General features: G+C 35.5%; 1 protein-coding gene and 1 pseudogene across 1 annotated transcript; one reads left to right on the top strand and one right to left on the bottom strand.

Moving 5' to 3' along the window:
- Nucleotides 1-964: 964 nt before the first annotated feature.
- LOC150107602 (U2 spliceosomal RNA) lies at nucleotides 965-1118 on the bottom strand (annotated as a pseudogene).
- Nucleotides 1119-2347: 1229 nt separating this feature from the next.
- Nucleotides 2348-7145, top strand: LOC150107601 (P-selectin-like). The gene is made up of 5 exons (XM_090391416.1): nucleotides 2348-2517; nucleotides 5376-5564; nucleotides 6164-6355; nucleotides 6518-6706; nucleotides 6824-7145. Exons 1-5 carry the CDS (start codon nucleotides 2379-2381, stop codon nucleotides 7066-7068), a joined length of 954 nt encoding a protein of 317 aa, XP_090247542.1. The 5' UTR covers nucleotides 2348-2378; the 3' UTR covers nucleotides 7069-7145.
- The last annotated feature ends 6457 nt before the right edge of the window (nucleotides 7146-13602 follow it).

The following is a 13602-nucleotide window of genomic DNA, read 5'->3' as shown; positions in this document are numbered from 1 at the left end:
CCCCCTCTTCTGTATTTTCGGCAGTAGCTTTGTCATTGTGGTTTTCCTTTTCGTCTTTTGTAGTTTCTTTGGTGGCAGCTTGATTTCTGGCTGTTTCTTTTTACTGTTTGTTGATCGTTTCTGAAGTCTTAGCAGGTTTTGTTTTTCATCTTATGGCTTTTTGTTGCTGTTGTGTTGAGCGCGGCCTTCAGGGTTGGAAACTCTTCCCTTCGCGTTCTGTATCATTTGTCTTTTCTACTGATGACACTGTGACTGGCGTGATAGCACCTCCCATCCTTTCTGCATGGGTTCTCGATGGGCAGGTGTCAACTTTGTGGTCCTTGGACCCACATTTAAAGCAAGCTCTGGCATTTTTCAAGTGCATGGTCTGTTGTAAGGCAGTTTTTGCATTTAATTTTTGGGCAGTCTGCCCCTAGGTGATCAAAGGAGCCGCATCTGAAGTTGCCACTTTACGCCTGGGTAATTGACCATTACCCTGGCCGATCCTATGACAACAAAGTTTGGCACTTCTGTCTTCATTTCTATTAGTACAGTGACCTCACCAGATATCTGGATCGGTGGCCACTTTGACTACTCCCCATTTGGAGAATATTGCCTTAATGATGTCGTTTCCCTCCTCTAGATATTCTAGACGGAACCTATCTATTTGTAAGGGCTTTACAATACTTCCCACTACAAATGGAAAAACTGTCTTTCCTTGACATTCCACCCCTAGCAATAGTTTCTCTCTTGTTGCGTCGTCTTTTACTACTACTTGGTACCTTCCTGCCCCCATAAGGGGTAAAGCCAAAGATCTTGTCTGCACCTAAAGCGTCAATCAAAGCTTTCGCAAACGTCCTTTTCGGGATGCTAGCGTCTGCTACTATACCGAGAGTCCTGATGCGTGGTAAAACAGAGGACATGATGGGGGGGGGTCTCCTACACTATTCCCTCTACCACCAAGTGTTTATTCTTGCCCCAGTCCGGGGTTTATACTATATCTGCCGCTACTCAGTTAATTATCTAGAGCCTCGATGAGACCCTTATTCGATAACTACCGAAAGAACAGATACGTTTTCTTCTTAGCTGATAAGAACAGATACTACACTTTGATCTTAGCCAAAAGGCCGAGAAGCGATGAAAAATTATACCAGAAGTTTCACGAAATTCGAAGATAAAGTTAAAATGCAATGTAATGTATTACATTACAACGCAATAAAATTGATTTTCGAAGTACGAATAATAAGAACTTTATTATGCAGATAAATGGTGTATTAAGCTAACTAGGCTTAACATTAAAATCAAAAGAAATATGTAAGATTTTATTTATAAATTTATGTTAATTTTTGAAGTACAATAATGTTTTATTCAAAATAAAATAATATCCTTAAAGTAACACGCTAACAATGAATTTTTAATCCCCAGAAAAAAAATACTCATTCTGTTTCCCATGCAAGTGAAGAATGCTTCTTGGCTTTTACCTTTAATTTAGAAATCGTTTCTTCATCAACAATACATTAATAAAAAATTAATATGTAAAACAACAAAAAAAGTTTTGATGCTCGAGAAGGTCTCTCTTTGCGGAGTTATGGTCCTGTCATAAAAAAATAAAAAAAGGAAAATGAAATATTTCGCAGTATAAGTCCTATATAGTGCTGCCATCTAGTAATAAGAGAAGTGAAATCGAACAAATGAACAACCAAACAAAATATATAAGACGTGAAATCTTTGATTATTAACGTGGACCCTGTGTTATTTAATCTTCTAGCTAAACCAATTAAAGAATATAATTATTTTTCTAAAAAAGTGCGTGCATTTTTATAGATTTTTTATCATATAATTCTGTAATCTTAATAAAATTTGTAGTATTACAATAACTAATGCTGCAGTAATTATATTATACCAAGCATATATTATACTTGTATAATAGTATAAATATATTATGCTATTATATTTGAAGGGGTTACTTGTCCTGCAGTACAAATATCAGAAGGGGGAAATATATCAGGAGTTTGCAATCCGGGCGTGTATGGAGAGTCATGCTACGCATCTTGTAGACAAGGGTATCAACTCACGGGATCTGCAACAGTCACCTGCAGAGAGAATGGTACATGGTCCGGATCTCTTCCAAATTGTCGTAGTAAGTTGCAATTTAAAAATAATGTAATCATTCTTCCAGATGTTTTGACGTAATAATCTGAGAATAGTATTTACGATTAAACCAAGAGAGAAAATGAAGTAATACTTACGTGGTATGAGTATATACCTGTTGACGTTTCGAGTGCTCTAGAATAACTTTCATCAGAAGCATCAATGTTGCATTTAAAGTATACTTTCTTTTATACCGATTTCTTTCAGGAATCATGTGTCCAGGTCTGAGCATCGCTCAGGGCACTATTATGTCAGGGTATTGTGCAGGTGCAATGTATGGTCAGGAGTGTCGCGTAACATGCAGTCCAGGATATCAACTAAGTGGGTCGTCTGTAATTACATGTCAACAAAATGGAGTATGGTCAGAGACACCGCCAAAATGTGAAGGTAATGTTTGTTTGTCTGTTTTTTAACTTGTTCTCTGACTACTCTCTATATATTCAACGAATAAAGAGATATTTTTAATAATATAAGCACTTGTTAATATCAGCGGTCTTTCTTTCTTTCTTAGCCAAATTATCCTCAGAAATGAACTGCTGACTATTATAAAGCAAATAGGCTTAGGTAACACAGTAATGATTATAAAAAAAAATCCATAAATTAAGAGACACTAATAATAAGTAATAGACATCAATTATTTGTTTAAATTATTTCTTTTGTATTTTAAATGTTGGAATTTTTGTAAATATATTTTTGACTACTTATGGTATTTTTTTAAAAATATTTTTGACTATTAATTATAAATTTCAGTGCAATTTCACAGTTACGAAACCTTTTTTGTTAATTTATTTTTATTCTATCACTTTTTTAAAAAAAATTTCATATAAAAATTCGTTTTATGTAAATATATTTTGAACTATTTGGCGTTTGTCTATTTATTTTGTTTCATCCATTTTAGAAATGTTTCGTGTTTGTTTTGTTTTGAGTCAGTGTATGCTCGTAAATTTGTTTGTTTTGTTTTGTTTCATGTTTGCAAATGTATTTTGAATCCTTTCATGCTTGCAAATATATGTTTACCACTAAAACTTCGTAATCGTATTGTTTTTAAGTGCTTATGTACGTTAATTTTTCTTCGATGTTTGATATTTCTGGTATCCCCCCCCTCTTCATGTTATCATTTTCAATAATCAATATTTCTCTTTCCCTGCCACACGCGCGAACGTGCGCTCTCTTTCTATGTGCGCATGCCCGTGTGTGTAACGGAAAACAATATGTTAGTTTGAGTAGTAGAATTACAATTTAAAATTAAGATTTCTTGTGTAAAATCAAACAAATGCATTACATAATATGAATATATATTTCTGAAACTATTTGTTACAGGACAATTAACAGATGTCAGGCATTCTTTAGTTGGACCATTTCGTTCTGTTCACTGACAAGATGAAGCTATTTTAATATGCTTAATATTACAATTAATTCCAAAATTGGGCACGAGATGGCAATGCTTTGTTAAATTGAATAACTTTGGAATAGGTTGATTTTAATTAATATAGAAAAAATATATATAAATATATAAATATATATATTTATATATTTATATATAAATATATATATGTCAAAGATACCATGAAATTTTATACTTGGGTTTAATACTTTTTATATCACTAAAATAAAACATTAATTATTTACTTAAAAATAAAGTAATAAATTCAAAATTATATTTACTTGTGCATTCTCTAACACACCTATTATTTTCTTTAATATATAAGAGAAATTCACATTGTATTATATTAGATTAAAGTTAATGATTAATAGTTTATCGGGTAGAATTCTTTGCGAAAACCGTTTATTTTGTATTAGATTATTATATTAGAGTTTAGTAATTATTAATAATGTTATTAATAATTACTAAATTATTAATTTAGTAACGATTAATAACTTCTCGGGTAGAATTCTTTGCGAAAACTGTTTATTATTTATATTTAAAATTGCTACACGGAAATTTTGATTCATGATTTTTTTTTCTTTAAAGGGCAAAGTTCTGAATTTGGAAGTTTTAAGGAATAATAAGAGTTAATGTTTCGATTAATATTATGATGATTTATAATTTTTGTACGTTTTACATTTAACAGTTTAATTTATTTATATAAAAATACGTTTTGTAACTGATTCTATTTAACAATAACTTATATTAACAGAATTTATTCAACATAACATTATTCAGTAATACTATTTAATGTACACGGAATAAATATGAGCACAAATTCAGCAATGAAGGACACCCCTTTAGTTATATATTTCTGTATTATATTGCATTGTTTTTATCTAAAACATAAAACATCGTACTTATTGAGTTTTATAAAAACTAGAATGCGCCATTGTGGAAATATAACCACACGATATGTAAGGAAATAATCATTTATAAAGAAAAACATTCCCAGTCTAGCAAGCTTATTTATTCGATTACATTTATTCATATACGAAATGTACTACCAATTTTTTTTTTAATTTTAATTTTAATAGTTGTCTTTTAAGTTCCGAGAACTATTAAAATTCCTACATCTGCTTTTAGCGAAATGTTCATGTCGTATTGTGTTAAGTGATCAATGTTTGTAAATAATGTTGTGTTTTGGTGTTTGTAAATGGATTTAAATCTTTAATGTGTAACTGTTTGTAAATTGTTAAAAAGCTTCAACGTTCTTTGTTTCGAAAGCGTAAATGTCTTGTAATTTTTCAAATGTTCGCCATTCTTCTTTTTGTGTTGTACCATATTTTGTAAGTATATTTTTACGTGTTTAGTTTTCTTTGATTTGTTTATATGTGAATATGTTTGTGATCGTTATTTGTTAGTCTGTTTAATAGATGTGGAAACATGTTCAATTCAGTGTTTATAATATTTTTTTTTTAAATTTCGTCATCATTCAGGTAAATCTTAATGCATATAAGTTAATATAATGTATAGTTTCCGATCTCAGCTACAATGTGGGATCCATCCCAATTGTAGTAAAATTATATTTAATTTTTAATTAAATATGTTTTTCTTTAAATGTTTAAATATAAATAAATTAAAAAATAGATGTGATTAAATTTTAAGCATTTGAATTTAATTTTAGCATTTTATCTTCTGAGATTAAATAATGGCATTCAGATTAAAATTTATTTTAGAACAATCAGTAGTTGCCAAACTGTAAATATTTTAATAATGAATCGGACTTTGATTTTATGTAGAGTTTTTCAAGTCCTGTAATTGTTTGCAATGATATTTGGTCATTTGAACCAAATGTGTGATAGATATTTTCTTTTAGCTATTTCTACAACCAATTGCGCTCCTTTGATTCCTCCTCCAAATGGGTTTCAATCTGGTCAGTGTTCTCCAGGCGTACCTGGAACACGATGCAACACCACGTGTTCGCCTGGCTACCTACTGGTTGGATCATCAAGCCTCTTGTGTACTAGCAATGGCCAGTGGAGTGGACGACTACCACAATGTCAAAGCAAGTTTGTTTTTGTACTTCCTAACATTCTGTCTATTGCCACGAGTTCTAGTAGATATATTTGAAATATGATAGAAATGTAGCTTAGTGGAAGTGGCGCTTGCGTCCTCTGCGCTTGGCTGCTTGAAATTGGACCTAGGTTCTAGTCTAGTCGCTGACTGGAGGAACTTTTTCTAAGCCTATCTTCGACCGGTTCCCGAGTTAGTCGATCTCTGGCACAGGCAAGCGGGTTTTTCCTCCCGTAAACTCAAGAAAATCGACCGTAGTACCCACATTATTTCAGACAGTGACATATCTTGTTAGGGTTAGGTACCAAGAGATGGCAGCACTTGTTTGCCAGCCTCTTCATCGGTGGCTTCTATAATTAGTGATTGACATCGGCCAGCTATCTCTGATTGGCTACCGGTGGAGATTGAACTGCCCACTCAGTCTCCAAAAGCTAGATAGGGTATTAAGGAATAAAAGGCGTTAGTTGATTTGATTTTTTTTTTGATGTAACTTCTGTCATATCATTGTTCTCACTATAATCAAACTTTATGTGCTAAAATTATGACTTTCGCCTATTCCACTCGTTCATCATTCGCACTGTTCATTTTCAGGGAGTGGCAGTATTACTGGCTGTGCACCGATTCTAATTCCTGCCAACAGTTTAACGTCTGGTAATTGCAATCCTGGGGTCGTCGGTAGTACTTGTAGTTTTGTATGCACTCCTGGATACACGTTAATTGGTACAAATACGTTACTTTGCCAGCAAGATGGTTCCTGGTCTGATAGTCCTCCCTTTTGCCAAGGTAAGCGAATCGAATTAGTTCCGTATACTCAACCTGGATTCAAATATAACTATACCATCATAAAAACTAAATAAGTAAAGACGCATTGATAGATAGAGAAAGAAATTAAGAATGAAAATAATTGAATCTCGTTACATTTGCATTTTTTACGTGTCGTTTTAGGTAGGACCTCAACTTCGTGTCCATCTTTAATGCCTCCCGACAATGGTAGAATCCGTGGTATTTGTTCGCCTGGAAAGCTCGGAGGAATCTGTGTGTTCAGTTGTGCGGACAACTTTGAATTGGTGGGACAACGAACTTTAGTGTGCGAAGAAACAGGACGATGGTCTTCCTTAGCACCAAGATGTTTGGGTGAGTCACAAAACACTTCAATTCCTTCTTTGAATGCTTTTAATAACTATTCATTTCTTCCATGAAATACATTCCATCTTTCAATGGATTAATTCTTCGTGTCATTCTTCTTTATAGATACGTATGGGTGTCCTTATTTGGATCCTCCGCGCAACGGTAGACTTTCCGAATGTAGTAACAGGATGGGTGGAAAATGTGTGACTCTTTGCAACAACGGTTATGTTCTACAAGGATCGCAGGTGAGGACGTGTAACCAAGCTGGAATTTGGACTGGTAAAGCAGCAAGTTGTGTTAAGCCAAGGACGACGACGACTCACACTTATTACCGTTTGGTTCCTGTGTGGACTTTACTTCTAGGGTGATCTGTTTTTAACAAAACGTAATCAACTCTCTGTAGCTGGATACATACTATTATTTAAATCTAAATAAACATTCGTGGCTTCAGGACTTGGCTGTAGGTTACTAACTGTTTTGCGTGCTTATTAATAAAATCATCGGAAAGCATTTAAACTGTGTTTCATATAAATGCAAATCAAATTTACACCATAAATTGGTTTAGAATATTACTATTCATCACCAGACATCTATAATTAAGACAACAAATTAAATTGGCATTTTATATAAGACGCTCCCATATGTAAAGAGTATTGGTAATAAGAAATTGATAACATGGCCATCACTTGATTTACCCCCCCCCTTGTATCATGAAGAACAAATTATAAAAGAATTCAGATTAGCTGTAAAAATCGATGATTTCGTGTAACAAATGTTGTGAAATCTGTATCTCAACTTTGCTTATTATATTTGTTATTTGGACGAGTTCCTTCCTAACCTAAATTGAGATGCGAACATTATTTGGATCTCATCTTATAATTTGGATCAAACATTATATTAGAGATTATAATATAGGGTTTAATAAATGAAGGTAAACGTAGATATCTTTCCTAAATCCAGAATTAACTTACTATACACCGTAAGAAAGACAGTTGTAATCCACTTCCAATTGCCAAAAAAGAGAGGAACGTTCTAGGCCTTTCTTCAACCGGATCCTGAGAAAGACTGTCTTTGGCACACATAAGTAAGATTTTCCTCCAACTAGGGCTTTTAATCAGGCAGCTAAAAAACAACCATAAAACTTATACTATTTTTGACATATTATATAGTTGTTCGTATTTGGGACTACTAAACAGAGCACTTTTATTTCATAATCTCTTCCTTGATTTCAAACAAGTCGGCAAAAATCCTAAGAAATTTTATTCATTCGTATGGGGGGTTCCTCCATCGTCTCTTAGAACCGGTTGAGCCCTGCTAATGAGGGATTAAGTATGTATTTTACGACTGTAGATCAGTGTGTGTGTGTGTGTGTGTGTGTTCACGGGTCGGTTTGACTGTTCTGAGGGACGGAAAAAACTCACCTTTAGTCGAACCCGACCAGATAAAAGTTCCTCATGTCTTGAACGGGAATCGAACTCAGGGTCTTTCCGACCAAAGGGGTTTGTCTATATCGACTGAGCTACGGAGGCTCATCCTAAGAAATATAAGATACGTAATTCATTCACCCATCCCCCAACCATGTTTCGATCCCACCTAGTAAAACCTAAACATAACAATATGAAGTATCCAGGTGTGTACCGTATTATGGATAAACATTACCTACGGTAGAACTAGGGCTACGGCCTTATCAATCATGTGATTAATTCTGCTGATCCAAATGACCATCAGTCCACCATACACTTCGTAAACTGGGTTAAATGCGAAATTATTAGCAAATGCTCTGATGAACTCGAAAGAGAAATATTGAAATTGCACTAAATCCTGTTCACCTTGGCCACAGCCTTTCCGATTGTTACTCCTCTGCTATTCTCGTGCACGAGAACCACAACGCCATTAGTCTGCGAATGCATTTCTAATATGAGAAATCCGTTAATAATTTAAAACTATGATAGATGTACTCGAGTAATTACTACTATAATAAGGCAAAAGGCTATTTTACCGGCGACATAAGTTAAAGGGAGATGGTAAATCCTGTTTTATTTTATAGCCGGGTACGAAATTCGGATCGAAATTCATAGAGTTTCATGCCGAAAAAAATCGGCGAGCCCAAGTGTAAGTGATCACTTGGGTAGTACAACACCAGGGCAACTCCAAGCAAAGGTGGAGCAAGATCCGTCACTAACATTAATATTCTCTCATAATGTAAAACACAGCTCCTAAGAGATGTATATATACTGTTTTACATTACGAGAAGAGGTGTTGTTGTACTACCCAAGTGATTACTTACACTTGGGCTCGCCGATTTTTTTCGGCATGAAACTCTATGAATTTCGATCCGAGTTTCGTACCCGGCTATAAAATAAAACAGGATTTTCCATCTCCCTTTAACTGTACTCGAGTAATGTTTTCGCGTTTTTTTATTTTTTTTTCACCCGATGAAGTCTTCTAGATAGACGAACCTAGTCTTCCCTTGTTCAGTAATAGATTTTTTCCCCTTTTATCATCCGGCAATATATTCATAAATATTATTTTTTTAAAAAAATGTCTTACTGATGGAAACATTTTCGGAAAAGGTCTAGGTGGTTCCATGTTAAGTTTTCATTCGTTCAATATCTTTTCTTTGAAAATTTCCATCGTTATTCCTATGGATTCTTTATTTCAATTAAAATGGTTTGATTGATTGATTTAATCAATCAAACCATAAATCAATTGATTGATTGATTGATTGCATATATCAATTAAATTGATTTATGCAAAAACAAACGAAACAAAAGCTAATAGACAGTAGTGATCTTTCTGGCATTAAACCATATAATTATTTCCAATGGCGATAGACTTTAAATATATAGTTTTACTTTAAAATCTTATATGAAATAAATTATAAATGAATACGCAAATGTTCTTAATCTCTCATGAGAGTGTGGTGGAAGGTATTCATAACGCTAAAATAATGAACAACCTGATAACCCGAACCACTCCCCAAACACCCTAGATCTCTTCTTCACCAACGACTCTTCCAAATACACGGTAAATCTAGTGAGCCCCCCCCCCCCCGAGGTAATTCCTACCACAATCTAGTCCCCCCCCCATGCAACCACGCTTACATAGTCACTCCCATACAAGAGTAGTTTGGCATTATAACAGTGCCAAGTGGGACAGGCTGGAAGCAGCAGTCCAACCATTTCCATGGTTCGATTGTTGCTTCCAACCCAAACATATGCACCGAACGTATCACCAAAGTAATCCTCACCGGCATGAACACCTCTCTGAATTGCCGTTCCCTGACCAAAAGATGTACCAAGGCTGCACAAATGGAAAGCCAAGCATACCATAACTATTCACATCAAGAACTCCATCCTTTTTTTAGTGCTTACGTTCAAGCCCGAAACAGATTCAAGAAACTATGAATGCTTCCAAATCAGAGTTTGAAAGAGAAAAAAGCAGAACCTTGATACCTGTTCAAATGGCAGCTGTGTCTTATGGTCACTTGCCAAAGCAATGGGTCGTAACTTTTTTCCAACACTATTCCCACTCACGGAATGGGAATGGTGTTGGATATAGGTGTTATACCCTATATTGCATTATCGCCCACAGAAAAAGCCAAACTCCTCCTGGCCTCAAATGACAATGGTAAATGCCTCCCAACCATTCCAGATGCCCAACATATAATTCCTCCCCCTATATCCTTTTACCAGAAAGAGATCAGAAAAATATTGTGTAATGTCGCCTGTATATACTCCCATAGTCCACTGGTATCTATCCCACAGCCGGAAATTGGCCTATATTCAACCTATTCCCAAGAAGGGTAATAAATTACTGCCATCAAACTACTGCCCTGTCTCACTCACCTCAGTTCTCTTTAAAGTAATGGAGAGAACCATCAGTTCTCAACTCCTACACTTCCTCGAAGGCACCCATCTAATAAACGACCATCAGTATGGATTACATCGCTGCCGATGAACAGGAGATCTATTCTCATACATCATCCATTTCTGGACAAATGCCATGGAGAAGCTTGGCGAATCTGAAGTGGTTTCCTCTTGATATCTCCAAAGCTTTTGACCGGGTCTGGCACAAAGGCTTACTAACAAACTTCAATCATTTCGTCTGTCTCAGATCTTCTGCAGTTGGACTGCCAGCTTTCTGTCTGGACTCGCAGTATATGTGTGTGATGGTGGATGGTTTCTTATCCTCTCACCATTCAACTAATGCTGAGGTTTCACAAGGTTCTGTTCTCTCACTAACCCTCTTCCTGCTACATATCAATGACCTACTTCAGTTGCCCTCCCACCCAACACACAGCTTTGCATATGACAGCACATTGTGCTAATGCCTTTCATTTGATAAACCTTACTCTACACAACTCACAACCTACAGAATATCAACCACCACTCCCTCAATTCTGATCTCCAAGCCATCCTCCAATGGGGTTCAGATAACGTCGTCAATTTCAATGCTAGTAAAATCCAGTTCTGTCTCATTTCTCACCAAAAAAGAACTATTTTTCGTAGTATTATTTTTGACAACACTCAAATTGAAATCATCCTGGCACCAAGCCTCTCCTGGCATAAACGCATTCACAACTATTCCATCCTTGGATTCTAAAAAAATAGGATTTCTCTTTCGCTTAAGACGTTACTTCACCCCTGAACAGCTGTTAACATTATACAAATCACAAATCCGCGCAGCTATTGAATACTGCTCCCACATATGGGATGGGGGAGGGGCTAAAAGCTCTTCAAAATGCTTGACTCAATACAGAGGAGAGCAGTTAGACTGATAAATGTCCCATCGCTCCCCTCACTTTCACATAGACGTTTCGGCTCTGCAATTTGTATATTCTATAAATATTTCCATGGGAAATATTTATCTGAAACAGCATCAACCTCTGTACTAAGCCCATCGGAACAAGTATAGCTTCCGCCCAACATTCCTTCACAGTGCACCTTAAAATCCACAGAACAAGTTTCTTTTCCACTTCCTTCATCCGTGCAACTGCTGCATTGTGGGACGGTCTTCCCCTGTTAAGTTTCCCATCATCACCATCAGTTGCATCAGTCTTGGGACTGGTAGCTCAGCAACAATTTCCTCCATTCCGCTCTGTCATTGGCTTTCTTCTTAACCTTCTGATAACTTCTCAAACCCGTGCTGTCTTTGACTTGGTCAAGAAAGCTTTTCCTTGGTCTGCCTCCTCTTCTTTTCCCCTCTATTTTGCCTATGTTTCCCAAGGAATACAATATACAGTCATTTAGATCAAATGTAAACAAGTTCCTCCTTTCTTAACTCACTACCCATGTAGGTACTACAGGTTGATCAGCCAACCTCACATGTATGGGCTCAACATAAAAATAAATAAATAAAATCGTAAGTAAATTAAAAAAATAAATGATATACATCTTGATACCGATCTTCATTCTTTGCTATCGGTTTGCAAAAAAAGGGTAGACCGAAACATCCCTTCAAATAGCAAATAAAAAGAAATTACGAAATACAAAAAGAAAAACTGAAAATAGTGAATTTACTAATGGTTACTCAGGTTGAATTTTAATAAAATATTCAATTAAAGCCATTACAAAATTCAAGAACAGAAAAGAATTTTTTCTGATCACATGGAGGTGAGAGAATAAATACACATATTCTTATTATTAAACCTCATCTCCTCTGAAAAGATACCTAAAAACAAGATGCAAGGATACTACTTGTGGCTGCTATGCGATTAAATTCGAAATTTCACAAATTCAAGATGATTCAATTCTTATAAGCATTGGCTTAAAGGGGCGAAGCAAGAATGCTTTTCATCTTCATCGTTATCTGTAGAGGACAGTGTAGGGATAAGGTGTTATTGAGCTATTAAAGCTCTGATCATGGCAGGAGGGTAACAGCAATAGCCGAGCCTCAGTTAGAACTTCATTGGCTACAGCATTGCCATCCATTACCCTCCAAGGGTATTGGACTCCTTATCCTTATAAGAACTGGCTTAAAGGGGCGAAGCAAGAATGCTTTTCATCTTCCCCGTTATCTGTAGAGGACAGTGTAGGGATAAGGTGTTATTAATTAAGCAATTAAAGCTCTGATCATGGCAGGAGGGTAACAGCAATAGCCGAGCTTCAGTTAGAACTTCATTAGCTACAGCATTGCCATCCATTACCCTCCAAGGGTATTGGATTGAATGAATCAATCACCGCATCTCAAGGTTCCCCCAACACATCGGGTATTGAACTCTTTCTGCTAATTAAATTTTTATATTCCCTTTATATTAAAAATTAAAAGGTTAATTTAATTTATTTTAAATTAATCTAAATAGTTTTAAGATTTAGTAATTTATTTTTTGAAATATGTTAATATATTATTGTTTAAAAGATATTTTATTCTAATTTTGAACAATTTTAAAAAGCAACATGCAACAGCATTCAAAATCCGATAGGTTAAAACTTTGTTTACGAATAAAGATTTTTTTTTTTCAGATCACGAGATTTTTCCATAAAAATTTACACAACCTGTACTTAGACTGCCCTTGAAATAACTAAATCTTTTTAAGGATATATTAAATAACTGATACCCCTCCCCCTTAACACACACACACACACAATACGATATAAATAGACTTTTAGGATCTAAGTTCGCACCACACGATTCGAGCCCGGTAACGAATAGGGAAGCTCATTCGTTCTGGAGCCATTAGTTTTAATTAGGCGTCATTGTGTCTCCCGGCGTGTGTTCTTGTAAGGAGGGGGATGGCTTGATATTGCCACTGCAACGTATGTTAATCTCGCCAACTTGGTGACTTGCCACATTTGGCATCACGCTAATAGCGTAGATCGAAGGCCATTAGGGAGAACAAATCGTCCGGAGGCTGATTGGCTTGTCTGCACTGCGAGTCGAACAGGACATCTAATGAAATG

Source organism: Typopeltis vanoorti, chromosome 4 (genome assembly GCF_054136105.1).
Source record: "Typopeltis vanoorti isolate ZY-2024b chromosome 4, IOZ_Tvanoo_1.0, whole genome shotgun sequence".
Taxonomy (NCBI): Eukaryota; Metazoa; Arthropoda; class Arachnida; order Uropygi; family Thelyphonidae; genus Typopeltis; species Typopeltis vanoorti.
This window is presented reverse-complemented; position numbering and strand designations above follow the sequence as displayed.